At 45.6% G+C, this 26,396-nt stretch overlaps 2 protein-coding genes and 1 long non-coding RNA gene across 8 annotated transcripts in view; 2 read left to right on the top strand and 1 right to left on the bottom strand.

The window, feature by feature from the left end:
* Positions 1 to 23,031, bottom strand: part of LOC146210004 (uncharacterized) — a 48,171-nt gene extending 25,140 nt beyond the window's left edge. Inside the window, exons 1-2 of one of the 2 annotated variants that reach the window (XR_014707971.1) lie at positions 22,863 to 23,031; positions 15,433 to 15,472 (exon numbers count right to left, since the gene is read on the bottom strand). This is a non-coding gene — a long non-coding RNA (uncharacterized LOC146210004). The remainder of the gene's footprint in view (positions 1 to 15,432; positions 15,473 to 22,862) is intronic. The other variant, XR_014707972.1, reaches the window with a different exon arrangement.
* Positions 8,993 to 11,427, top strand: LOC146210005 (uncharacterized). Its single transcript, XM_084597881.1, has 2 exons — positions 8,993 to 9,025; positions 10,430 to 11,427. Exons 1-2 carry the CDS (start codon positions 8,993 to 8,995, stop codon positions 11,396 to 11,398), a joined length of 1,002 nt encoding a protein of 333 aa, XP_084454007.1. The 3' UTR covers positions 11,399 to 11,427.
* Positions 23,032 to 23,473: 442 nt separating the features above from the next.
* The window catches only part of LOC146210003 (transmembrane protein 43-like), a 124,839-nt gene continuing 121,916 nt past the window's right edge, over positions 23,474 to 26,396 (top strand). For 2 of the 5 annotated variants that reach the window (XM_084606108.1, XM_084606118.1), the window contains exon 1: positions 23,475 to 24,024. In XM_084606108.1, coding sequence (XP_084462234.1) covers positions 23,926 to 24,024 — 99 coding nt within the window. In that variant the 5' untranslated portion in view covers positions 23,475 to 23,925. Of the gene's footprint in view, positions 24,025 to 26,396 lie in introns of all 5 variants that reach the window. The other 3 variants (XM_084606135.1, XM_084606142.1, XM_084606127.1) reach the window with 3 other exon arrangements.

The following is a 26,396-nucleotide window of genomic DNA, read 5'->3' as shown; positions in this document are numbered from 1 at the left end:
AGCCTGAGAGCCCAGCGCCCAAGACGGCCAGACGGATCCTTGAGAGACGCGAGCCAGCAGAGAGCGTGATGATCTGTAACTACCTCGAAGGAGTGGCCGTATAAGTAAGGGCGGAACTTCGTTACAGCCCACACAATTGCTAAGCACTCCTTTTCGGTAACGGAGTAGTTGGACTCGGCTTTGGTAAGAGCACGGCTTGCGTAGGCGACAACGTATTCGGAGAAACCAGGCTTGCGCTGGGCGAGGACGGTGCCGAGGCCGACACCACTGGCATCGGTGTGAATTTTTGTAGGTGCAGTAGGGTCGTAATGGCGAAGGATTGGCGGTGAGGTCAGAACATTGTGCAGTATCGCGAATGCATCATCGCAGGCTGGCGACAAAGAGGAGAGGTTAGGGGTGCCTTTCAAGAGCTGTGTAAGGGGGGCTATGATGGTTGCGAAATTCCGAACAAAACGACGAAAGTACGAGCAGAGGCCCACGAAACTTCGCAGTTGTTTCAAAGTGGTCGGTTTCGGAAAGTCAGCGACGGCGCGCAGCTTCTCAGGATCAGGCAGAACTCCATCTTTACACACAACATGTCCGAGTATTGTGAGCTTGCGGGCACCGAAGCGGCACTTTTTGAGGTTCAGTTGAAGACCAGCGCGGGTTAGGCAGGTGAAGACCTGGCGAAGTCGAGTCAGGTGGGTCGGGAAGTCTGTTGAAAAGACGACGATATCATCGAGGTAGCATAAACAGATGTTCCATTTCAGGCCGCGCAGTACAGTGTTCATCATTCTTTCAAATGTGACTGGGGCGTTACAGAGTCCGAATGGCATAACATTAAATTCGTATAGTACGTCTGGAGTAATAAAGGCGGTCTTAGCACGATCCGCCTCTGCCATGGGCACCTGCCAATACCCGGAGCGTAAATCCAGTGAGGAAAAGAATTCTGCACCTTGCAAGCAGTCTAGGGCATCGTCGATTCGTGGGAGGGGGTACACATCTTGACGAGTAATTTTGTTGAGGTGGCGATAATCAACACAAAATCTTATGGAGCCATCCTTCTTTATAACTAGGACCACAGGATAAGACCATGGGCTACAGGATTCTCTAATTATTCCGCGTTGCAGCATGTCATTGACTTGTTGGGCAATAACACGGCACTCAGTCGGGGACACAAATATGGCCGCTGATGGAGAGGTGGATGAGCGCCAGTGTCGATGAGGTGGGAAACGGTCGTCGTGCGGCCCAAGGAAGATTGCGGGATGTCGAAGGAGGAGCGGAATTGGTGTAGAAGGTCAAGAAGTTGCTCGCGGTGGCGCGGCTCTAGAGCGCTGTCTACAGAATGGTCAAAAAGGTCCCGCTGTAGCGGATCGGAAGCCACACGAGTTGGGGTCAAGGCATCAACTTGGCAACCAGGGAATGACTCATCATCAAAGGTGAACAGAAGGTCCACGGGCTAGATGCAGCCAAGGCACTCCCCTTCGATCAACATAGCGGGAGACGCAAGAGGATTGGCTACCAGAAGTGTGCTAGCGCCGTTGTTCATGTCAAGGACAGCAAACGGCAGTGGTAAGTGGCGGCGGCAGACAACGTTAGAGGGCACAAAGAGGACTGTCGCGGCGGTGGTAAAAGAGGCAGTGAGGGGAACCAGAACAGCGCTAACGGGTGGGATGGTTGTGTCATGAGCTACGAGGAGTTTGGCCGCAAAACGAGGACACGGCTCGTGGAGCAGGGCATCAGACGGTGCATCACTCGATTCAATGAGCTCTACTTGAGGACTGGCACAGTCAATGATAGCATGATGCTGGGACAGGAAATCCCAGCCGAGAATGACGTCATGAGAACATGTGGGGAGAACGACGAATTCGATGATGTACAAGGCTGCAGCAATGACGACGCGAGCAGTGCAGATAGCTGTCGGCTGTACACTTTGAGCGGATGCGGTACGAAGCGATAGTCCCTCGGTCACCTTTCTGATGGAGCGGCAGAGTTTTAGGCTGATAACTGATACAGCGGCACCGGTGTCGACGAGCGCAAGAGTATGAACACCTTCAATGATGACAGGAATAACATTTGCAGGATTATGACGAGGACTTTGAAATTCTGTCGAATACGCAGTTCGTGCCTCGCGAACTGCGGCGGTTAGTTTTCCGGCTGGGTAGCGGGTCGTCGGCGCATTGGCGAAATGGAGCGGCGCCGGGGTGATGGCGAACGACGAGGGAGGAAGTCCGGAGGATCAGGGGGTGCTGTTGGAGGACCTGATAGGACTGGGAACTGGGGGGCCAAATAAGGTGGCGCAGGCCGTGCAGCAAAGGCCATATTTATTCGGCGCCGGCAGTAGCGTGTAGTGTGCCCAGGGATGCCGCAGTGGTAGCAAATAGGCCTGTTGTCTGAAGTGCGCCATGGAGATCGTGTCTGAAGCAAGGGGGGAGCAAAAGCTGTTGGTCCGACCGCATGGGGGGCGAAGCATAGGCATATGCTGGCTCAGGAGGTGAACTTGAAGTGACTTCGGCATACGTGCGACGCAATACTTGAGGAGGAGCCGGCGCAAATGCTGGAGTGTAGCTCAGTGGCGCAACGCCGGACGATGAAATTGCGGGCGTGGGGAACGGCATTAAGGGTGCGACCGGAGCTGATTGAGGAACAGGATTAGGGACGACTTCAGACACATGCTGCTGGATTGCACGGCGAAGCTCCGGAACAAGGCCAGTTGGTGACGACTCCTTAACATATGGCTGCAGGGACAGTTGTCGCGCGACCTCCTGGCGTACAAAAGCCTCGATGTCTTCAGAGAGGCTAGATGACTCCCTCTCCGCGGCTAATCCAGCAAGGGATGCATGAGGCTGGCGAATCAAAACACGCTCCTTCCGGAGCTCGTCGTAGCTTTGACAGAGGTCGTAGATTTCTTCCTTGACCGTAGTGAGGCCTTTCGCTATGAGCATGTTGAAAGTGCCGTCATCAATTCCTGTGAGCACATGAGGTATCTTAACGGCCTCGGTCATGGTCGGGTCGACACGACGACACAGATCAACAATGCCCTCAATGTAGTAACTGGTGAATGTTTCACCGGGCAGCTGCAGTCGCGACCGAAGACGCTGTTCCGCGCGGAGTTTTTGGATGGTGGGGCGGCCAATGACATCAGAAAATTTGGTCTTGAAATTCGCCCAGGTGGTAAAGTCCGACTCGTGGTTTCGAAACCACAGATTAGCGACGTCGCTCAAGTAAAAGATGACATTATTGAGCTTACGATTGTCGTCCCAGTTATTGTGACGGCTGACCTGTTCGTAAGTGGTCAGCCAATCGTCGACGTCGTCATCGCTGCTTCCACTGAAGGTAGCGGGGTCCCGTTGACGAAGCGCACCTGTGCAGGTGACGGGCGGAGGTAGGTGCAATGAAGTCGGCTCATTGAGGTAGTCAACGTTCTGCTGCGAAGTTCCAGGGCGAGACGGGTACAGGGAACCTCAGATTGACCTCCACCAAGTGAGATGTGGATTTAATAGATGGTTTGAACGTCTAGCGCTGCCAGTAATTCGGGCACAGCAGGGTTGAATTGCCAGCCGCAGGGCACAGCTTCAGCGCGAGAGATGGGCGCCAGAGACAAGCGATGGTGATGGCGATGCCGCAGCGTTTTCTGTTCTTTGTCTTCTTTACACTTCCACGGCCCGCTGTATGTGTGTGTCTTTCGTCTCCGTCGGGCAGGGGAATCGCCCACAGTTGTCAAGTGAATGCACCAAAGTTATCTCTGCTGATATTGTATCCAATGCAAGCAGCGCCTGAGAGCCGTAATCACTGAAACCTCGGTCTGAAGGAATACAAGTGGCGGTACATGCCGTTGAATTGAATGCCTGGCACAGGATTGTCTGAAGTGATGTTGGCCTCTGTCGTGTGTGTCTGTATGCATTATACAGCTGCTTGATAATGTTACCCGCTGGGATTTTTATGGCCATGTTGTGAGCGTGACAAACACTACAGGCTTTTCTTGTAATGGGGCACGTAATGCTATCACATTAAGACTTTTTACCTTAATCCAGAGCAAACAAGTGACAAGTGCTATGCCTCAGTGGTCCAATTAGTAACTTGGATTTTATCATTAGTAAGAAGCTGGTGCTTGATTGAAGACTGACAACTACATGATGGGAAAAAAAAATCTTGAGAGGTGTTAAGTTATGCACAAATATATATATATATGTAGAGTTTGAAGTTGTGAAAGAGATGATATATCAGTTTTTTAAATAAAGAAAAAATACATTCTAAACCTGTTCACCACGAGAAAATGTGATCCTCTTCGCCCCACTAAACCGAAACTGAGCACATTAGATGTGCAGGAAGCTCGATGGAAACATGGCATCCGTTGTTAAACTGGCTACAGCATATTTTGGGATTTTTATGGCCATGTTGTGAGCGTGACAAACACTACAGGCTTTTCTTGTAATGGGGCACGTAATGCTATCACATTAAGACTTTTTACCTTAATCCAGAGCAAACAAGTGACAAGTGCTATGCCTCAGTGGTCCAAATAGTAACTTGGATTTTATCATTAGTAAGAAGCTGGTGCTTGATTGAAGACTGACAACTACATGATGGGAAAAAAAATCTTGAGAGGTGTTAAGTTATGCACAAATATATATATGTAGAGTTTGAAGTTGTGAAAGAGATGATATATCAGTTTTTTAAATAAAGAAAAAATACATTCTAAACCTGTTCACCACGAGAAAATGTGATCCTCTTCGCCCCCCTAAACCGAAACTGAGCACATTAGATGTGCAGGAAGCTCGATGGAAACATGGCATCCCTTGTTAAACTGGCTACAGCATATACATTCTTCTGCTTCACACCTTGGTTCACAGAAAAGGAGAGTCATAGCCAACTGCATGGTCACAACTTTTTGAGAGCAGCTGACCAAAACAAAACTGCACGACTTGGCACGGCGTAGCAGGCAGTGCCACTGCTTCTATCAAGCTTCCTGAGTGACTAGGGCGCTCAGTAAAGCAGATGGTGTGAAAGCACACCACGGGACAGCTGCTGAGCTTCCAAATCAACCTTTCACTCTAGAGCAAGCAATTTATAGAAGCGCTCCTCTGAAAGCTTTCTGACCTAATGTGTTTATGTTGTAGGCACACTTCAGTTAATTTGACAAACTGGGCAGCATACACATTCAGTATATCAGAATGTTCAAGGTCCGTGATGAAGCTGCATATGAAATACGATTATCAAATGTAATATATATAAATAAAAAAACTAGATTTGTGGCCTACCACGATAATCAGCTCACAAAGTTGTGTTGTGGCTGCAGCCAGCAATGACCAAAGCTTTGTGAACATGCAAGTGTTTTTCACTACCACTAAATTTAGTACTGTACAAAATGTGATATTTTGGTGGTTTCAGCCTGGATGGGCACTTTTTTCACCAAGTTATGCAGAAAGAGAAGGTATGCGCTACAACAAAATTTTCTCTTTCAGACAGGTAGTTTTTAATGCAGGAATGCATTTCAACCTCCCTTTGCAGGTCCACACTTGAAAAAACATTTTCATCTTGACCACTATTGTTGCCATGTGCAGACAGAAAGGAGCTGATGCTGCAACAGATAATCCCCATACCTTCTAACATGTAAATCACAAGCTTATGTATAATTCCCTTGCTCAAATAATAGCATGCTCTCATTTCACATGCACTGAAATGGAAGGAAAGCAAGGGTCAAGAAAAACTGCACGGGAGAGAAATTTTATTGGTTATAAATGCATAATATCCTCATTCAAAGACCAAACAAAGCAAATGTTGCAGCTTTTTATGCTTTTGGAAAACACAGGCTGTCTTTCCTTGTGTTCTCTGTTGCATTTACAAGTTTGCAGCATCCCTCATAGGTACTCTTGACTCCACTTGCATTTGCTTAAAATTTCCATGTTTCTCTATTCAAGTATCAGTTTATGCTCATCTGACTAGCTCGTCACATGCATGAAGTTCATAAATATGTTTGCACCACAGACAGATCTCACAGCAAAACTGGAAAGTAAATAGTTAAAATCGGATGCTTGTACAGCAATGCTGATAACAAGCAATTACCCTAAGCAGCCATGCTGTACACACAAGGGGATTTCTAGGTGTTTACAAGTGACGTAAAGAAACAAGCACATGAAAGGTTTCTTCAGTGACAAACTTCTTTGTACCTGCACGAGACGAAAACATTGAACAGCACTCCCGTGGTCGGGTAACCTAGACAAAGAACTAAGAGGCTTCTATAAATGCTATCTTGGCAATACAGTAGACTCCCGTTAAGACGAACTCACTTAAGATGAACCCTCGGTTAAGATAAACAGTGGGGGTCGTCTGTTTGCTTCCCCATAGAGTCAATGCAAAAAAAATCCGCTTAAGATGAACACTTTGCAATCGCTAATCGGTTAAGATGAATTTTCACGGCCGGCCGCACCCCACCCGCGCAGCTTACTCGACCGTCCGAGCAGCGTTTCAGCAGAAAGAAAAAAAAAAAAAAAGCTTTTCAGTGCCACGACCATCTGTGCCGCCGACGCACGCAGAGCCAAGCACGTCGGCGTCGGAAATGCGATTCTACGAAGGCGGAAGAGTGCCGCTGCTCGTCCTCTAACACCGCTCCTCGCTCAATCCTTTTGTCCCCGAAGTAGAAGTAGGTTCGCGTTTCGCGTCGTGCCGGCTGTCTTGGTACGACTGGTACGACCTCGGGCAAGGACGAAACAGAGCGCAGAGAGAAACAGAGAGAAAGAGAAAAAAAAAGGAGCATGCGCGGCCCATCCAGCAAAACTAGCAAAACGCGGAAAAAAAAAACGGTGAGAAGAAAAAGCAGCCAATGACGTTTCCCAATGGTGATCACATGATAGTGTCGTCATGCCAGTGCTACCGAGCTCCGCGCCTTTGCTGACCGCCAACGACGCCTACTTTGCAGTGCACAGATCCATTGTTCGTGGCGGGTGTGCGCATCATGTCCCGCAATTTTCTACCAGGCTGTACGCTGTCATCTCATGGTGTGCGCTGTTTGTTTTCGTGCGCGCCGTGTTCGCCGTGTTGCTACTATGGCTCAGTTCAGTTCAGTCGTGTCCGACTCTTCGTGACCCTATGGACCATGTGACGCCACGCTTTCCGGTATCTCACTATCTTCCTAACATCACATAACTTCATCTGCAGTGCTTCGAGGATGCCATCTAACCACCGCGTTCGCTGCCTACCCCTTCTCCGGCGACCCTCAACCATTTCCAACATCAAATCTTTCTCCAGCGACTCCTCTCTTCTCATCAGATGACCAAAGTAGCTGAGCTTTAACTTTAGAATTTGACCCTCCAATGAGCAGTCAGGGTTTATGGTCGACAATATCGACCGATATGATCTTCTGGCAGTCCAAGGAACTCTCAAGAGTCTTCGCCAGCACCACAATTCAAACGCGTCAATTATTCGGCGGTCAGCCTTTTTTCACAGTCCAACTCTCGCATCCATACATCACAACTGGAAAGACCATAGCACGAGTTATACGGATCTTGGTTGGCAGACTAATGTCTCTGCTCTTTACTAGGCGGTCAAGGCTAACCATTGCTCTCTTTCCCAGAAGCAGGCGTCTCCTAATTTCATGGCTGCAGTCTCCTTCCGAGGTAATCTTGGAGCCCAAGAAGAGAAAATCTGTCACAGCTTCCACTTCTTGTCCATTGATGCTCCAGGACTTGATAGGGCGAGACGACATGATCTTTTTAATGTTCAGTTGAAGCCCAAACTTCTCCCTCTTTTCTTGTACGCGCATCACAAGTCTCTTGAGTTCCATTTCACTTTCTGCCATTAAAGTGGTATCATCCGCATATCTAAGGTTGTTGATACGTTTTCCAGCAATCTTCACACCAGCCGAAGGCTCGTCCAGACCGGCCTTCCTCATGATGCACTCTGCATATAGGTTAAATAGGCAGGGCGACAGTATGCAGCCTTGCCTCACTCCTTTCTCAATCGGAAACCAATCACTAAGACCATGCCCAGTTCTGACTGTGGCCTCTTGCCCTTCATACAGGTTCCTGAGGAGACAGATGAGGTGAATTGGAACTCCCATCTCTTGGAGAGCTTGCCACAATCTGCTGTGATCTACGCAGTCAAACGCTTTTGCATAATCAATAAAGCAGAAGTAGATGGGTTTCTGGAACTCTTGCTTTTTCCATGATCCAGCGAAGGTTGGCAATTTGGTCTCTAGTTCCTCAGCCCTTGTGAAACCCAGCTTGCACGTCCGGAAGCTCCCGATCCACATACTGCTGCAGCCTACCTTGGAGGATCTTCAACATCACCTTGCTAGCATGCGAAATAAGCGTGATCGTGCGGTAGTTGGAACAATCTTTGGCACTGCCTTTCTTTGGAATGGGGATGTAAACTGACCTCCTCCAATCCTGTGGCCACTGCAGGGTTGTCCAAATCTTCTGACATAATGTATGCAGAATGTTAACAGCGTCATGGTTGAGGTTTTGAAGCCACTCAGCTGGAATGCCATCAATTCCGCTAGCTTTGTTCTTAGCAAGGCTGGCTAAGGCCCATTCAACTTCACTCTTCAGGATGCCCGGCTCGAGATCAGTAATCACAACCGTCTTATGTTGGGTTTGCACATTCGGGTCCTTCTTGTACAGTTCTTCTGTGTATTCCTGCCACCTCTTCTTTATCTCTGAGGCTTCAGTGAGGTCCTTGCCTCGTTTGTCCTTTATAATGCCCAGCTTAGCACAGAAGCTTCCTTTGATATCTTTGATTGTCTTATACAGAGCTCTTGTGTTCCTTAATTGGCTGTTGTCCTCAACTGCTTGGCACTGTATGTTCAGGAAGGCATTCTTATCTCTCCTTGCTATTTTCTGAAAATCCGCATTGAGAACCATGTATCTTTCTAGTTGGCCAACAACTCGAAAAAAGCTGCTTGAGCTTCGTGAGAAGGCCGAAGTTTTGACCGAAGTTCGCGCCGGCCGGCTTTCAAAGGTAGAAATAGCGCGCAAATTCGGCATCGCGAAAAGTACCGTGAGCAGTATCATGAAGGATGAAGTGCGGATTACCAGTGCTTTGGAAGATGGTGAGTTTGCGCCGAAGCGGAATAGGATGCGCACAGCTATGCACAAAGACCTTGAAGACGTTCTGCTTGCCTGGATGAAGAGAGCGCGCAGTGCGAATTTGCCAGTGAATGGAGTGCTACTGAAAGCTAAGGCGGAAGAAATTGCCCTGCGACTGAATGTAGAGTTTGCGTGCAGCGATGGGTGGCTCGACCAATTTCGGAAAAGGCATGGACTGGCCTTTCGTTGTGTTGTCGGCGAGGCCGCTGCAGTGGATGAAGCAGTCTGCAGCGATTGGAGGCAGAACAAGACGAATGAACTCATGGACGAATATGACCCTCAAGACATATACAATGTGGACAAAACTGTGCTTTTCTACCAGCTACTCCCAAATAAAACGCTCGCATTTGCTGGTGATGACTGCGTGGCAGGCAAACGGAGCAAGCTTCGAGTAACGGTCCTCGTGGGCGCAAATATGATTGGGACTGACAAACTAAAGTTGCTGGTGATTGGCAAATCTAAAGCACCACGCTGCTTTAAAAACATAAAAACGCTGCCGGTCACGTACATGGCTAATTCAAAAGCGTAGATGACACAGGTACTTTTCGAGCAGTGGCTTCAAGAGATGGATCGCCACTTCCAGAGACAGAAGAGAAAAGTTCTCATTGTTGTTGACCACTGTCCCGGACACGGCCACATCGCCAGACTTCATGCCATCCGACTGGAGTTTCTACCAGCGAATACAACGGCGAAGCTGCAGCCTATAGACCAGGGAGTAGTAATAAGTAGCTTGAAGAGGCATTATCGTCGCTCTCTGCTGCAAAGGATGCTGATTTGCATGGAGAGCAGTAAGGAGTACACAGTGTTAACCTGTTAAGTGCTGTCCACTTACTGACTAGCGCCTGGGAGCAGGTTACTCAGGCCACTATTGCCAACGCCTTCCGCCATGCAGGATTTGTGGCGTTTAGTGATTGCTCAGTGCAGAATGACTGCGATACTACGAATGAGGACCACACTGCGAACTTGGAGGATAGAAGCATTGTTTCTGCGCTGAGCAGTAAGAGTGTGTTCACTGACATCAGTGCATATGTCAGCATTGACGAAAGTGTGGAAACGTGTAGGGCTGACACACCAAACGCTCTGATTGAAGAAGTGCTTGACCTACCATCGGAAACTGCTGCTGAAGATGACAGCTTGAATGTTACGCCTGAATCTGCACTAGTTACCTGTGATGCAGCTGATGCCTGCCTAGACACTTTAGTGCAGTTTTTTTAACAGTGTGAGGGCACTGAAGGGTATCTTCAAAAGTTAAGCGAGATGTCTGTTTTTGTAGCAGGCCGTCGATTTTCACGACAGATAAAAAAAAAAAAAATAACAGACTGGGTAACAGTCAACAATGCTTGACGCTCTACTGCAAGGTGTAGTAGACAACTTTTCCATTATTTACAAAGAAATGCGACGACCCCTTCCTTTTACTGTTCCCGTGCCCACGGGTGTTCTGTGAAACAATTTGCGAGTGCTTCTCTGTGGCGCTGTTATTGCTCTGCTCCGGGGACATTGAGTCCAACCCTGGTCCCAATACGCGATCCGAATCACTTACGGAAATCGACTCATTGCCGGACGATCCTGCTGAGCAAATGAACACTCTTTTTCGTTTACTGAAAGATGTTCACTCTCGTTCACTGCAAACTTCGAAAAGTCACGTTGAATTGGCGGCTGATATCAAAGCTATCAAGAATAGTCAAAAGAACATGGAAGCTAAAATCGCCAGTATTCGCAAAAGAATAGACGACCTAGAAGAAGAAACCAAAGTGTTCGAGCAGTACGACGCCGATTTTTCCGCTATTCAGTCTTCTGTACATGAAATATCAACACAAAATAACCAATTTCAATCCCGGCTCGATGAACTAGAAGACCGATCACGTAGAAACAATCTAATCTTTCATGGCATTTCAGACAGTAAAGAATCTTGGCAGGAAACTGAAGCAAAAATAACATCGCTTCTAAACTCGTCATTAGTCACATTTTCAGCAGACTCAATTGATCGTGCGCATCGCCTAGGTTCCTTTGCGCCTAATAAGTGCCGTCCGATCATTGTTAAGTTCGGCAACTACAAAATAAAAGAAAAGATACTTGCAATGCGTAGTGATTTCAAAGACAAGGACATTGGTGTTAGTGAAGACTTCTCGGCCTCTACCCGTCTCGCCCGTAAAAAATTAATCGAATTTGGCAACAGTCGGGATGGGTCTCCCAAGTTTAAATTACGTTACAACAAACTACTTCTAAACCACAAGTGCTACATTTACGATCCCATTTCTTGCAGTGTTAAGGAAACCAAGTCAAGCGATAGCAACGTTAATACCGATGCTACCTCGTTTATTGAAGCCGCAACATAGGAGAGAGTGAGGGGTAGTAGCCATTTAAGAGTAGCTCCCGTTTCTGTTCTTTTTACTAATATTAGAAGCGTGGTTAATAAATTTGATTCCTTATCTTCAGCAGTCGACTCTAGTTCTGCAAACATAATCGTTTTGACTGAGACATGGCTTTCTGCACACATACAAGATTTTGAAATTTTCGAAAATGCGCGTGACTTCACAATTTACCGTTGTGATCGAAATGGCCACCGTGGAGGGGGCGTTCTTGTTGCTATTTCAAGCGACATTCCCTCATTGCGCATCCAAATAGACACTAATCTAGAAATAGTCTGGTCACTAGTAACCCTAGGTCATGTGAAAGTGATATTTGGTGCATGTTATCGCTCTCCTTCATATCCCTCTACATTTAATAAAGACCTTCATGACGCCATCAACGCGGCTTGTGCATTATATCCTTCGTCCCCCCTATTCTTGCTTGGTGACTTTAATTTTCCAAATATTACTTGGAACGATCCTTTTCCTAGCTTGTTATCCTTTTCAGCCCAAGCCAAAGAATTTCTAGACGTTTGTTCTATTTTTTCCCTAACACAATTGGTATCGCGTCCCACAAGAGTCACCGACCATGTTGCAAACACCCTGGATTTGATTCTAACTAATCGGCCTAACTTAGCTTCTGATATTATATTTCTACCTGGTATAAGTGATCACTCGTTGCTAAACTTCAGTCTCAGCCTGGATTGCCCTAAGCCGAACAAAAAAAGCAAATTGATTCTTGATTACAAAAAAGCCAACTTTGAAGCTATCAATAGAGAATTATCGGCCTTTCTGGACAATTTTTTGACTAACTTTCACGACAGTACTGTTCAGACAAACTGGGATAGTTTTGCAGCCAAGGTAAAAGACTTAACTGAAAGATACGTTCCAAACCGCACCATCATTTCAAATAGTCACGCCCCGTGGTACAACGGTCATATCAGACGCCTTTCTAACCGAAAGAAACGCTTCTATCGTGCAGCTAAAGCATCGCCTACTAATTCACGTTGGACGGCTTATAAACTAGCTTCTTCAGAGTACATCTCCGCCCTAAAAAGCGCTAAGCGTCATTTTCTTTCCAATACTTTGCCTTCCATGTTGAAAACTAACGTCCGTAAATTCTGGCGCGTAGTTAACCCTTCCTCTGAAAACTTAATTATATTACAGAACTCGTCTGGCCAACAGGTTTCCAACACCCAATGTGCATCTTTCTTAAACGATATATTTGTTAAAAATTTTTCAAGCGCTCCTAGTCCTCACTTTCCTGAATCACAGAACTACAACTACCCGACCATGTTCCCAATTTTGGTAGACGTAGCTGGTGTTGCAAAACTTATTGAAAATCTCGACTATCATGCTTCTCCCGGTTTCGATTCTATCAACGCTAAATTTTTGAAAAACACTTCCACTTATAGTTCCATCATACTAACAAAGATTTTTCAACAGTCTCTTGACACATGTACATTACCTACGCAATGGAAGATTGGGAAGGTGGTTCCTCTTCATAAGTCGGGAAGCAAAAACATTGCCAACAATTATCGTCCCATCTCTCTAACAAGTACATGCTGTAAGTTACTAGAGCACATAATCTTCAAAGCAGTGACAGTATTCCTTGAATCAAACTCGTTCTTTACAATGGCACAACATGGTTTTCGTAAGTCGTACTCATGTGAAACTCAGCTCTTATCTTTCACCCATAAACTGCACCACATTCTGGATCGATCCTCATTTGCTGATTGCATATTTTTAGATTTTTCTAAGGCTTTCGACAAGGTTTGTCATAAACTGCTGCTTCACAAACTTCGTCATCTTAACATTGAACCAAACGTTTTAAAATGGATTGAATGCTTTCTTACTAACCGCTCACAATTCGTATCAGTAAACGGTCATAACTCTTCGCTTTCTGATGTGAACTCCGGTGTACCTCAAGGATCCGTACTAGGACCTTTACTCTTTTTAATTTACATAAACGACCTGCCCTCTGAGATAACTTCTAACATGCACCTCTTTGCCGATGATTGCGTTATTTTCCGTGAAATTAAAAACCCAGATGATATTAACTGTCTTCAAACTGATCTCACTGTGATTGCTACCTGGTGTGAAAAATGGTTAATGCAACTTAATATTAGTAAATGTAAATGCATGCGTGTAACAAGGATTTCTAATGACTCACATGTTTACTATTTGAATAACGTTCCTTTGGAATCAACAAACTCATATAAGTACCTGGGCATAATTATTTCATCTAACCTCACGTGGACAACCCATATTGAATATGTAATTAACAACGCTAACCGCATGCTTGGTTACTTACGCCGTGCCTTTTCGAGAGCTCCATCGTCATTAAAGTTATTGCTATATAAAACACTAATACGCCCTAAATTAGAGTATGCATCATCTGTATGGGATCCAGGTTATGAAAAACTAATCACCGCTATAGAACTTGTTCAAAATAACTCCGCCCGTTTCATTTATTCTAATTACAGCCGAACCGAAAGTATTACAGCCATGAAGTCCGACCTTCAACTTCCATCATTAAGATCACGTCGCAAAATATCTCGCTTAGTCCTGTTCCACAAGCTCTATCATCATCCTAGCCTGAGTGACGAATTCTTTCTTCAACCTCACTATGTATCCCATCGCATTGACCATCATCATAAAATCGGCCTTGGTAGATGTAATACACACGCTTTCTTACAGTCATTCATACCCCGAACATCGACTGAATGGAACCACCTTCTCGCAGATATTGTTTCCATCAATGATAACTCAAATTTTCGTACTGCTTTAGCTAATATTGTATACTGACAGGACTTTTTCACTGCTTCTTATTGTATCTAATTTTTTGTATTTATTGTTGTATTCTAGATATTTTTGAAATTCATACCCTTGTAAACGATACGGTTATGCTTATTTTGTTTTGTTGTTAACCCACTCCCCTCTTCAATGCCTTTACGGGCCCTGAGGGTATTGTAAATAAAATAAATAAATAAATTAGTCCAATAAATGCTTGTATTGCAGTTTATTTTCCTGAAAGGCCATTTTATTCATTTGTTCTCATATACGAGGTATTTGGACACACTCTGCATGCTCAAACATCATTTTTGGAAGCACTCCTGATTAGACGAACTTCTGATAAGACGAACAATTTTCATGGTCCCTTGGAGTTCGTCTTAAAGGGACTCTATTTAATCCATACAGTCAGGTGATAATTACACAAGATATAATCAATTTCTACATGAAGCCTTCGATTAGGAAAATGATTTGACTCGGTTGAATCCTTAGAGTTACAGAGTTATGCAAGAACTTTGAAATCTGGATGCAAAAGGGCTGTGTGAAAAAATACTAGATATCTACAGTGACACACACGCACGCACACGCACACACACACACACACACACACATTATAGTTCTCCACAAAGACGGCAATAAAATCCCAATATGAGAGGGTGTCAAGTAGGGAGTGTGCATCTCTCCAATGCTTTTCATTGCATGTTTAGAGGAAATATTCTGAGACCCTGACTGGGAATAGCTGAGGATAATAACTGAGGGGCACAGAGCAAAACACGATTAATGAAAGGTTTGTGAAGTCTAAAAATTGATGTACAAAAAACTACTGCCCAACAGTCTATGAAGGAAAAGAAACTTTACTATAGTTGACAAGCTGCTGGAAGTAATGGAAGAATTCTCATCTAATTAGGGCAAGCAGAGATCACAGATCGACACTACAAAGGTGAAATAACTGTAAAAATATGTAACATGCAGCATATTTGACAGGTATTTCCAGATCATGAATGGTAATTTACATTTTGGGTGAAAAAACAGCGCGAAGGGATGCAAGACAAAGATAAAAAAAAAAACACTGAGACATTCTTTCATCTTTGTCTTGCGTCCCTTCGCGCTGTTTTTTCACCCAAAATGAGTGTGTACCAACTCGCCCAGCTTTTCATTCCACTACGGTAATTTGCAAGTATCTTTCGAGAGAAAAGTATACATAGCAGCTGCATATTACCACTACTTACCCAAGGGGTACAAAAGCGGAAGCCAAAAAAAGGGGCTTAACTGAAATTGAGGATAATGCAACAATATGTATAAGTAAAAATGACTGGTATAACATTGAGAGAGGGGTCGTTCAGGGAACAAACACATATTAATACATACTACTGCAGCTAAAACGAACAACAAATGGGCATGGGCAGGGCATATAATACAAAGGCACAATAACTAATGGTCGTTTAGGGTAGCGGACTGGATTCTAAGGGATGGCATGGAGTGGCAGAAAAAAGTTGGGTGGGTGGCTGCAGCTGACATAGGATTGAGATATTGGAGAGCCTTGTAGTAGGTGAAGTGAGGCTGGTGATGATGATGATGATGATTATGAAGTGACAAACCATCATCGGTGAATCAAGAATGCTACAAACATTGCTGCAGGTTCAGAGTGAGCACCGAGTGGCCAGATGGTGATCTCTGGATAGCATAATGTCATTGGTATGAACTACAGAGCCTTATCTCTGACCTTACCCGGCGGAAAGCAATAGCATTGTGCTGTGACTGCTGAATGTAGAACTCGGGTAATAAAACGTTCAGCTACACATAATGAAAATTTTAAGCTGTTTCAAAACAAGCTATACTTGAAGAAGGAGAGCAATAAGTTATGAGCAACCAAGAAGTAGTCTCCAAATGCATCTATGATGTATGACACATATTAATGGGGAATCAGCCTAATGACTACAACTGCAAAAGAAACAAAGGTCCAAATGCTGTGGGCTACACAAAAAAGGTATACAGGTGTAAATGAGGTGCATGCCTGCAGTTAATGACATTTTCCCCAACATGAAACAGAAATTGCTTGTGGCCTTTGAATGTGTAGCTGCCACTTTCTCAGCAGCTGGTTAAGGCAAGGCACTTGTTGAACATGCTCGATTCCCCAATCCTTGTTCAGCAGTTCTAATCAGCTCCAATTTAAGCAGCAGTTGCTAAACAAAGTTCACCTTGTAAAAATTCACGTAATGCACTAGCTCATTTTCGGCAAGAAAAAGAAGAATAACAAGAATCGGGAACCGTCCTTATGAAAGCTTTCATTTGAGTGGTATGCATGTTTATCACATAACAAATGTACTTTACGTCTTTCGTTCAGGCGTGTCAGGAGGTGAGACGAAGTAACTAATACTGCAAGTGAGTGGCTGAGTCAACTTTATTGTCCGACAGAAAAGGCTCTTTTCTGCCCCAGGTCCTCCCCTCTAGAGGAGAGGTGCCTTGGGGTAGGTGAGAATCCGCTTCAGATGCTGGCCAAAATCCCCTGGATCTTGGCAGCCTTTTCAGCCAGTCGAACCACTAGTAGCTGGTGTTCCGGGGTGGGCTTTCCAGAAAAGCCTCCCAGGCTACTCTATCATCAATTTTGTTTGCCCTGCCTGGGGATGCAAACACTCTCATATTATATGGTTCAGGGTGCCCCTCTGCCCACAAATCCTGCAGCTCTCATCTTCAAAATCTGGGAATATATAAACCAGATTTGGATAAACATCTTCTTGCAGACGCCTCCATGCTGTCATCTGTTTTCCATCTAATGTCTTGTCTGGAGGGGGTAGTTTCAAAAGCTGCCTTCTATAATACTGCGTCACATCATAATACGACAGCAGACGCCCGTCTCTGTTGTAGCCTTCCTCAGGTTGCTCACTCCAACCTGTTCAGTAGTAGAGATCCCGAGCCAGGTTGTGAGCAGCCTCGTTGCCACTAACAGATTCGTGTGCTGGGGTCCAAATCAGATTAACTGTCCTATCCAATTCTTTTTGTTTTAGAATTTTGAGTGCCATGGGAGATATCCTCCCACTACCAAAGTTTTGAATTGCAGTTTTATTGCCGCTCAACAGATACGTGGCCTTTGTGCCGACTTAAGCAAGATCTATTGCAACCTCCTCCTCTGCCACATCAATACATCAACATCATCACTATTAATCGATAGTGCCGAGATCGAGCCCCCTCCCCAGTCAACCACCACCGCTAAGGTGCCTTCTCCCCTTTTTCCACCCACCACATATACAAATGCAACCTGCTCCCTCGGCTTCCTTGAATATATGCGTTCCAGAGCCTCAGTTCTTTTCTGCCTTCTGTCTTTATTGTATTCCTGGCACATGTTTCTTGGCAATGGGGGAACTCGAATACATTCTCGTGCCTTCCACCCTATGGTGGCCTGCATGGCCCTTCCCCTAACTGGATTCAGCCCAGCTTTTTCCAAAATTACCCCCCCCCCCCCCCCCTTGTGGTGCTGAGCCTTTCTAGCTGCAAGACTAATACTGCAACCATTACTGTGGTGATCTTCCATACCTTAGGAGATCACAAGGTCAGACCAACATACATAATGCATTAAAATCTGGATGCTTCCACGTTCTTGACATTATCACGTATTAACCTACTTCCTGCTGATGTATAATAAAATATTTTGCGTTGTTGAATGCATTCCCTAGTGTTCGGTATATGTAATGCAGTTTTTTTTTCTTTTTCTTTCTTTTGAGTGAGGGGGGTGCTTCTCTTGCACAATGCGCGCATTTTACGTATGCTTTCCGGGGCATTGATCAGTACTGTATCTGTAGCCTCCCGTTTGTCTTCAGATACCGCAGCATGTTCCAAATAAATAAAGGCTGTGGCTAAAGGTACGTCCGACGGACCCGATCAATCGTCTTAAAGGTACGTCCGACGGACCCGGTACGTTTTTCTTCGGGATACGACGGACGGATCCGGGAAATATTTTTCAGAGGTACGGCGGACGGACCCGATCGGTAGGGTTCTTCCGACGGACCCAATGCATTTTTCTCCGATATGGGCCTTGGTTGGGATCCGTCGGGAAAGCCGGACAGATCCGAGATCCCCAGATGTGGTTGTAACAACATGGTAGCCATATGTAGCCAAATCGAAGTTGGTATGAGGTGTACGTGCGAGGTGCAGGAAGTATGTACTACTGCATGCGTGAAATGTCAAATTACAAAGAATAGTACAGTGACAAGAATAGTGCCTAGAATGGGTGATATACTACGTGATGGCATGATGATAGGTTTACGTGAGTTGGACCGCGGCAGGGTCGCAAGCGCATGTAATCGCGGTGTTGACGGCCAGCCCGCGGCCCGCACGCCCGCTCATTTGGTCCTCGTTATCATGTGCATTAACGTCTACGATGGTCGTTATGTAGTTATGTAGTTTTGATTCTTCAAAGTTTCGTCACTTCCATCTGTGATGAGATGCGTCACGTAACGCATCGCTTTCTGCTCGCATTGAGGTTTGGTGCTGCAAGTTCTACGTAGTCGCTGAAAAAGCTGAGTGCCGCCGGCGTGTCTCTAGCCCAAGCATCGCGTCATTCGTGTTTGTTGGAGGTGTGGTTTGTGCTTACCGTGAGATGCTGTGATGTACGGATTACGTCCTACTAGAGTGCTGTGTGAGACTACGAAGAGTGCTGTGATGAGTGTGCCGATGTCCGGACGGACATCAGTGTGTCCGTTTATGATCGGCGATGTTGCACGTGCATGTCAGTGTTTATTAGGTGCAGTGGTCATTTATTTACACGCGCTGTGCAACAATCAGACGAAAATAAGTCATCGACAATTTGTTAGCCTGCACTACAGAGCTCAAAACTCGGAAAATGGGAATGCACATGATGCAGTTTTCGCATGTTGGAGCTAGTGGACCGAAAAATAAGTGCCCAGCCCACACCGCCGGGATGCGCATTACTACAGGTGAAATGGGTCAGGTTTCTGTAAAATAGCTGCCTGGCACAGCACCTTCCTAAATGTTCAGGCTTTGTACTATTGTTGAAGGCCACTTTATCATTAATAAAGGAACGAATATGCTTTATGTGTTAATGACTAGTGCTTTTTCAACATATGTTCATTTTTTTTTTTCGTTTTTCCTTAGTTTTCTTTGTTTTTCATGCTAGAAAAACACAAATAGTACACTTTTAAACTTGTCAGTCCAAAGCTGAACATGAATATCTGCCATGCATGTGACAGCTTTAATGCTAGAAAGGTTGACGTGTATAGCATGTACGTAGATGCTGCGACATCTTAGTGGCACGTTCGGCTACTTGCCCCAAGGTGGTGATGTTTAATGCCAGTGATGGCAGTCGCACCTTGGTGCAGGTGAAATGCAAATGCTTCTGTTTCCTGCAAGATGTCAACGCAAAGTACAAAGCCCGGGCAGTCAAATTAGTCTGGGGCTCTCCACTACGGTATTTTTCATAGCTACATATGTCACTTTAGGATGTGAAACCCTACATGCCACAGGTAGGCTGCATTGTTTTTTAGATTTTGTAACCTCTCATCTATGTTTTGCAACATTTGGCTAATTTTAGTTCTCAAACAGTTGTTAAAGATGAAACCAAAGCAGTTCTTGGCATGGTTTCCTGCTTGGATTAATTTGCTAATTGCAGTTTTTTGAAACTTGCATCAATGCTGCACTTGCAATCAACAGGCAGTTGAATTACAGAAATGATGTGGATCGTGCATATCAGTTCGGACAAATGGAAAGTAACGGTCCCCTCCTTGCATGCATAGGTGCCCTTAGACAAATACATACTCGGGTGTGTGATTGTGACGCATATCAAGGGTCAACAGAAGGCCACGTGGAGCCAGTGTGATATTCTTCATGAAGGCTAAAGTAGAATTGTACAACAGCTGCTGTACCATGCAGAAAAAAATTGATCGTTTAGTGTATGATTAACTGACCATGAATAGCATCTTACTCAGAGTATGATGTGATATATATCTGGTTTAGCATCCCAAAATAACTACAGCTATGAGGAACACGATAGTTGAGGGCTCCGGTATAATTTCGACCACCTGGGGTTCTTTTACATGCACTGACACCGCACGGTGCATGATGGCCTATTGTTTTGCCTCTATTGAAATGCTCCTGCTCTGGCTGGAACCAAATCTGCATCTTTGGGTTAAGCAGCCAAGCACTAACTACTGAGCCAGCACAATGGGGCCAAGCATCAAAATGCATGCCATTACATTTCCTTCTAGCCGGTGGTTTTCTTCACAGAACTAATGTATACAAGGAAAAGTAAATAGCAAGAAAACACTAGTTTTATTGCACATTATATTCACATTTCAGCAAACATTCTCTAGGAAAAAAATTCTCATAATGTTTGCATGGAAACCATGAACATCTTACAAAAAAACAATGCACTTCCACTCCAATTATTAATGGGCAAGGTTGCATCTATGCTACTACACTGCACTTATCACAAAACCACAAGCCCCATCTGCTTTGGCCAATCACTTGATGAAACTAACGGAGACAGATGTCGCACACCACAGACTGGTCGTCTCGCAACATATCTCTATGTTGTATTTCAATTTCATGCCTTTCCACTTAGCTTCAACTGTTGCCAGCATTACTAGTCACCCATCTTTTCTGAAATTCCTTTTTACGTTGTTGGGATCAGCATGCTTGTTAACGATGGTCTCTGGAATTTTCGATGCTATCATTTTCACATCTTCCTCATCTGGAAGAATGAAGGAAATGACAAGCTTTGAGCAGAAAAAAAAATTAGGGAGACTCCTAATCTCCACCTATAAGGGTATGGTGTGCCAGCGTTAATGGTTCTTGTCTGCAGATCCCACTGTGGATTCCCGTTAATTTACATGCCCTTTGCTACAAACATAATTACTAATTCCTTAATTCATGTCTCTGTTATCTCAGATATACTCATTAGCATACGGTCGTAGGCTGCCCTGTTAGGTGATAGACAACCTGGCATAGACCTCTGTAAGCCTCAACCTTTCTTAATTGGAGCTGAAACGTCCCAGAACATATTTCAAATATAACTTTGTAAGCTTGACTTAACACCTCCTGCCATGTCGTGTGGCCTCGTGACATTTGGCTCGTGGCACTTTTGGCTTGTGCACAGGGGTCATCTGTTAAATACTGGTTAACATGCATGAAAAATACATTTTCACACAAACTGGTGGCAAATGGTCAAGTGGTGCACTGCAGATTCTGAAATGTATACCTATATGCATGCAAGGATCGCATCATCACATAACATGATCAAGAGTTCTATCAGTACCTGTAGTTACATAGCATTTCAATGCCCATTAAAGGACCACCTCAGGCAATGGTTGTTGTTACCACAAGACCTGTTCTAACAGCGTACTGACACCATTCCACTGAGCGATGGACATGTATATGCATACCCTAGACAGCTCATGATTGTGGATCTCATTTATTTCTATGACTTCCAAGGAATTCCTGTCATCAGAAACCCTACACTTTATGAAATCGGGACAGTTGTCTTGAAAGGTGATGAAAAGAAATAACCAGGTTACCTTGACGCAATGCTAAATTACAGAGGGTGAATATGCTGCATGAAGATACCAAGAAGCTTGTACAAAGAAATGTGAGTGAAATGGCAGGATTTTTGAAACATTGAAATAAACTATTAACTATACTTGACAAACCTGTCATTAAGGAATGGAAATCATGCAGTAATCAAAAACACAACATGGAGGCCATTTTAGGTCATCTTCACAAAACACATACCCACACCTCACACACAGCTTCATACTTATGAAAGAGGAAAAACCAATATGCCGAATGTTCTGCACGGCGAGGTGTGTGTGTGTGTTGTGCCGGCGCTAGATCTTCGGAGGTCGATGCAGGACCTAAGACAGCGTAAATGCTAGGAGTAGCTCGCTTACATTACGGGCAGATCGAGGTAATAGTTTAGTGCGAAGCGAAAGCTGCTCGTGAATGTGCGTATCTCGATGCCAGCTGGTGGAGCGGGTGCAGTACGTAGCATCGCCTGCAGCTATGTGCGTGACAGCGATGCTTGCCGTACACAACCCTAAGTGAAGACCGTGATCTATGTTAGAACGGATGCACTCTTCGTAGCACCTCATCGAGAGTCGCGGCTAGCTGATATCATAGAGGATAAGATTCATTCACGCGTAGCAAGCGGAATGTGGCCGCGTTCGACGTGCGTATAGCCATGAGCCTGTATATCGACGTCCGCCGTATCTTTACGAGAATCGAATGGATACGTCGGACGTACCTTTAGACACTTCGATAAATAAAACGCGGAGGCTACGACCCAAACATGCATCTACCGCAATAAATTACTGATGAAAAAGCAATGACGATGGCCAATGTTTGTGCAGAGGCTCAGTTCAAGGTTTCATGTGCCGAAGTACACTCCAGAAACCGTTGATGCAAAAATATGCAACGTTTGACACACTAGACGTCTATACAACTGGGGCTTCTTAAAAAAGCAATCTTTTCTCTCCCCCCCCCCCCCCCCCTCCCGTTCCGTTTTTGTTGCCGTAGATACAGCTATGCAGCCCGAAAACTAAGCAAGCTGTTCAAATACATGTTCCAAAGCATGTTGGAAAGAAACGGGGCTGACGGGGCCACGCAGGTGCCCGCGCCACTTTCAAATCCACGAGAACGTAGACATACTCACTATAGATAGCTTGCACTGACGTCCTTCTCATCAAGGCAAAACCAAATCGCAAAGCACTAAATGCAAATGGCCAAGACAAACAATGCCGATAACTGCCGTTTTTCCTTGCTTTGAGGCATGGAGGTCTTTCTTTGGGGGAGGGTACTTTTGCACACCGTGAACGCGCAATCACGTGACACAAAAGTGACGTGAAGCTACACGTCACTTCTGCGTGTCCTGTTAAAGTGTTCTTTTTTTTCTTTTTTTTTTAGTGTGATTGTGAGAAAAGCGCTTGGCGGAGGGAGAGCAGGGAGAGCATCTGGCCGCCCGCAATTAACGGCACACACGCTTTCTTTCTTCTGTATTTTTCTTCTGTAAAGCGCTCGCGGCAAGAAACTCTATGGGGGAGAGGGGGGGGGGGGTCTTTGGCGCTTTTGGTTTGGTGTCACGTGAAGACGTGCTTTTATGCATTAAACTCTTATTTTCAATCCTTTTTAACTTCACATGTTAAAACAATTTAGTTTTAATATTTCTATTTTGCGTAAATTGTTTGATTATTTAAAATTTTAGTTAAACGAGTTTCGTTTTTGTCTTGCTGTTCTCTGTCTCTTTGTACCTCTCCCCCTCTCCGCTGTCTGGTCGTCTGGTGACGTCACCAACCTCATTTTGGTTTCGGAGCCAAGCAAGCCGCAAGTCCGCATGCGAGCGATGAGGGACGTCCAAGGGACTTCTTTCTGTTCACACGCGCGTGGTGTATGACGCGTTTTGTTGCCGTACGTGAGGAATACAGAAGAGAAGAATTATGCCTTGAGTGACGCACTGCAGTCCAGGTAAAACCCAGCCGTGAAACATTCCGCTGCTGGACATCCCGCAACTGACAGTTCGCGACGCGGCACGGAGGTGGTAACAGTACGGTCTCCATGCTCTGCAACCAGCGGTCCTTTGCTAGCGCAGCCTTGGTGCAGCCGTCGTCGAGTAAGCCTAAGCAAAGTGACAAGAGTGATCGAACACATCGGACTTCGTCGAGGCGTCGTCAGCCGGGCCACTTCCCGCAAAGGGCAGTGCACATTGGGTGGCCGACGTGATGGCGAATCTCGCGTGCGACGACATAAGCGGCGGGTTGGAGCGCACGCCGGTTTCGTTTCTCAATGACGTGGACGCCGAGGACCTTCCTTACTTTGAGGTGAGTGCCCTTGAAAATGGGATCACGTTTACCAGTTTCCCGGCCTTGACATTCGCGGTCAGGCGCGTGAACGAGTTCGCCGCAGTGGGACAGCGAAAGTTTCCCAAGCCTGGGGAAGAGGCGCGGGAGGCGCGTTTACCGCATGCACTCCTTGCACGCGGCCAGGATGCAGACGAGGCAGGATGAAATGATCCGTGCGACCTTCTTAAAGCGATCGAAGTGTGTACGGTGGGACAGACGTATACGTGAACTCGCGTGGGAACGGTTTCAAGGCCGGCCGGACGAGCAGCCTCGATCGTGACAGCTCTGAAGGACCTTGATAATCTGTGAAGTCGACGTACTTAACACAAACTCGATGTTTCTTTTCTATCTAGCAGTAATAAGCGTTTAATGTGGGACATTTCTGAATATTTTAAAATCTCTTGCGGGATGCCAGACAATAGCTTAGTAGAACAGTCCTGCAAGGGTGGGTACCCTAGTCATACCGATGTTGCTTTGGGATGTTAAACTCCCAAATCAAACAAAACATTTTTCCATTCGTGCCTAAAGGTTGTAAATAATATGCCTCCGTTGCATCTACCTTTTACTATTGAAAAACTGTCACTATCGCCGAATCGATTTTAACACCTGTAATTTGACGATGTCTGTCAGACATGCTAGTGTCACAAGAACTTTCAATTTCAACTTAGATTTTTAGTCCTAATAGAACTCGTGCGCTGGACCTAATGTGTCGCGAGGCTATGATATCTGACGTATGAACCCTCTTGTTCTGCGCCGTAGTACACCACCACGAATGTGCCGGGCCCCGGATCGGATGAGCAGGCATTTAGCGAAGTGTTTACTGGCTGCATCTGCGAGACGGCTTGTGGTGCGCAGTGCCCATGCATGGTACGTTGTCGACAGGCAGTGTCACGTAGCCCGGCCCCCAGTGTAGCCACCGTTGAGTGCTCGCCAACGTGCCCTTGCAACGCGGCCTGCCCTAATCGAATTGTCCAGCGAGGGTTGCATTGCCGACTGCAAGTGTTCAAGACTCAGGAAAAGGGGTTTGGAGTACGGGCCCTGGACCCTGTCCTTCAAGGTGGGTATGTCTGCTCGTACGCCGGAGAAGTCATCAGCCTCGATGTAGCACGCCAGAGAGTGGCAGAGCTGGACCCTGCTGACTCCAGCTACGTGATGGTGCTTCGTGAAGGTGGTGCTGTGACTCTTGTCGTGGATCCTAGCCAGGTTGGCGGCGTTGGGCGATTCCTAAATCACTCCTGCGACCCCAACCTGGTTATGGTACCTGTCAGGACAGAGTGTGTTGTGCCCGAACTTGCATTGTTTGCGAGAAGAGACATTTGTGCTGGGGAGGAGCTGACGTATGATTATTCTGATGGTTCTGGTTCCTCCTCTACAGGGGGCAGAAAGAAATGCTTCTGTGTCTCAAAGCAATGCTATGGCTGGCTACCCTTCGATCAGAAAGTGCTGGGCATCTGACAGCAATGCTTGGAAAATTGCTCACCACAGCCTGTCTGTGTCGAGAATGCCCTGGGAGAAGTGGGTTTTGTTCCTCTCTCTACATTTCTGGTTTGCTTTTCTAGATTACTTTCCCTTTATTTTAAGCCCTGCCCTAGTCGCAGTGGTGATGTATTAACTCGGCAGTGTGAAGCTTCAGATTCGTGTTCGTATCAAAGCAGAAGGCTATTTCACTTGTTCCTCACCACTTTGACGTCAGAATCATGCACACTGTAGTGAAACTGTGCTTCTTTGTTTACACGGCACAAACGCAATACTGTGCACTACTTTTCAGTGCTGATGATTATCTAAAACCATCATCAGCAGTGCTTGTTGAACAGGCTGTTGATGTTTTGCTTCTTATATGTGGCTCGCATAATTATAAATATAGAAGTGCTGGTCTTGTAATGTTTTGGTTGTTTACACTTCATATAATACCTTTAAAGTTAGACTTGGTGTTGAAATTGCACATGCTCTAGAAGTGTCAGGAGTAAAGTGGTTCAATCCATGCCTTTTTTTTTTCTTTAGCAGGTTTTTCTAATCTGATCTTCAGGACATCTAGAGTGGCATTACAGGGTGTCTAGAAACCGGGAAAACCAGGAATTGTCAGGGAAATTTCATGCACCGGGAAAAATCGGGGGAAATGTCAGGGAAAATGGCACAATATTGCTACAAAGATGACGAAGCGGGCAGTGGCGCGGGGCGGAGTGCTCGCGCTAGGCCTGCTGGCCATTAAAGCATATTTTATCGTCATTTATTTATTTATTGCATACTTTCAGGCTTTAGGCAGGAGTGGGGGGTACAGAAGAATACAATTCACGAGAATATATAGTACATTCAGTCTTGCGAATGACGACAACGAAAAAAGGTATATCACT

The sequence above is a fragment of the Amblyomma maculatum genome, chromosome 1 (genome assembly GCF_055883805.1).
Source record: "Amblyomma maculatum isolate TAMU_Amacu chromosome 1, ASM5588380v1, whole genome shotgun sequence".
In the NCBI taxonomy this organism is placed as follows: Eukaryota; Metazoa; Arthropoda; class Arachnida; order Ixodida; family Ixodidae; genus Amblyomma; species Amblyomma maculatum.
Note: the sequence above shows the minus strand (reverse complement) of the source record. Positions and strands in the feature narration are given on the sequence as shown.

What these genes read in the sequence shown, in the direction of transcription:
- LOC146210005 (XM_084597881.1), top strand. Translation starts at nt 8,993, where the DNA reads ATGAAGTGCGGATTACCAGTGCTTTGGAAGATG. An exon ending in TACCAGTGCTTTGGAAGATG is followed by an intron (nt 9,026 to 10,429) that starts GTGAGTTTGCGC and finishes AAGGTGTAGTAG; the next exon opens with ACAACTTTTCCATTATTTAC.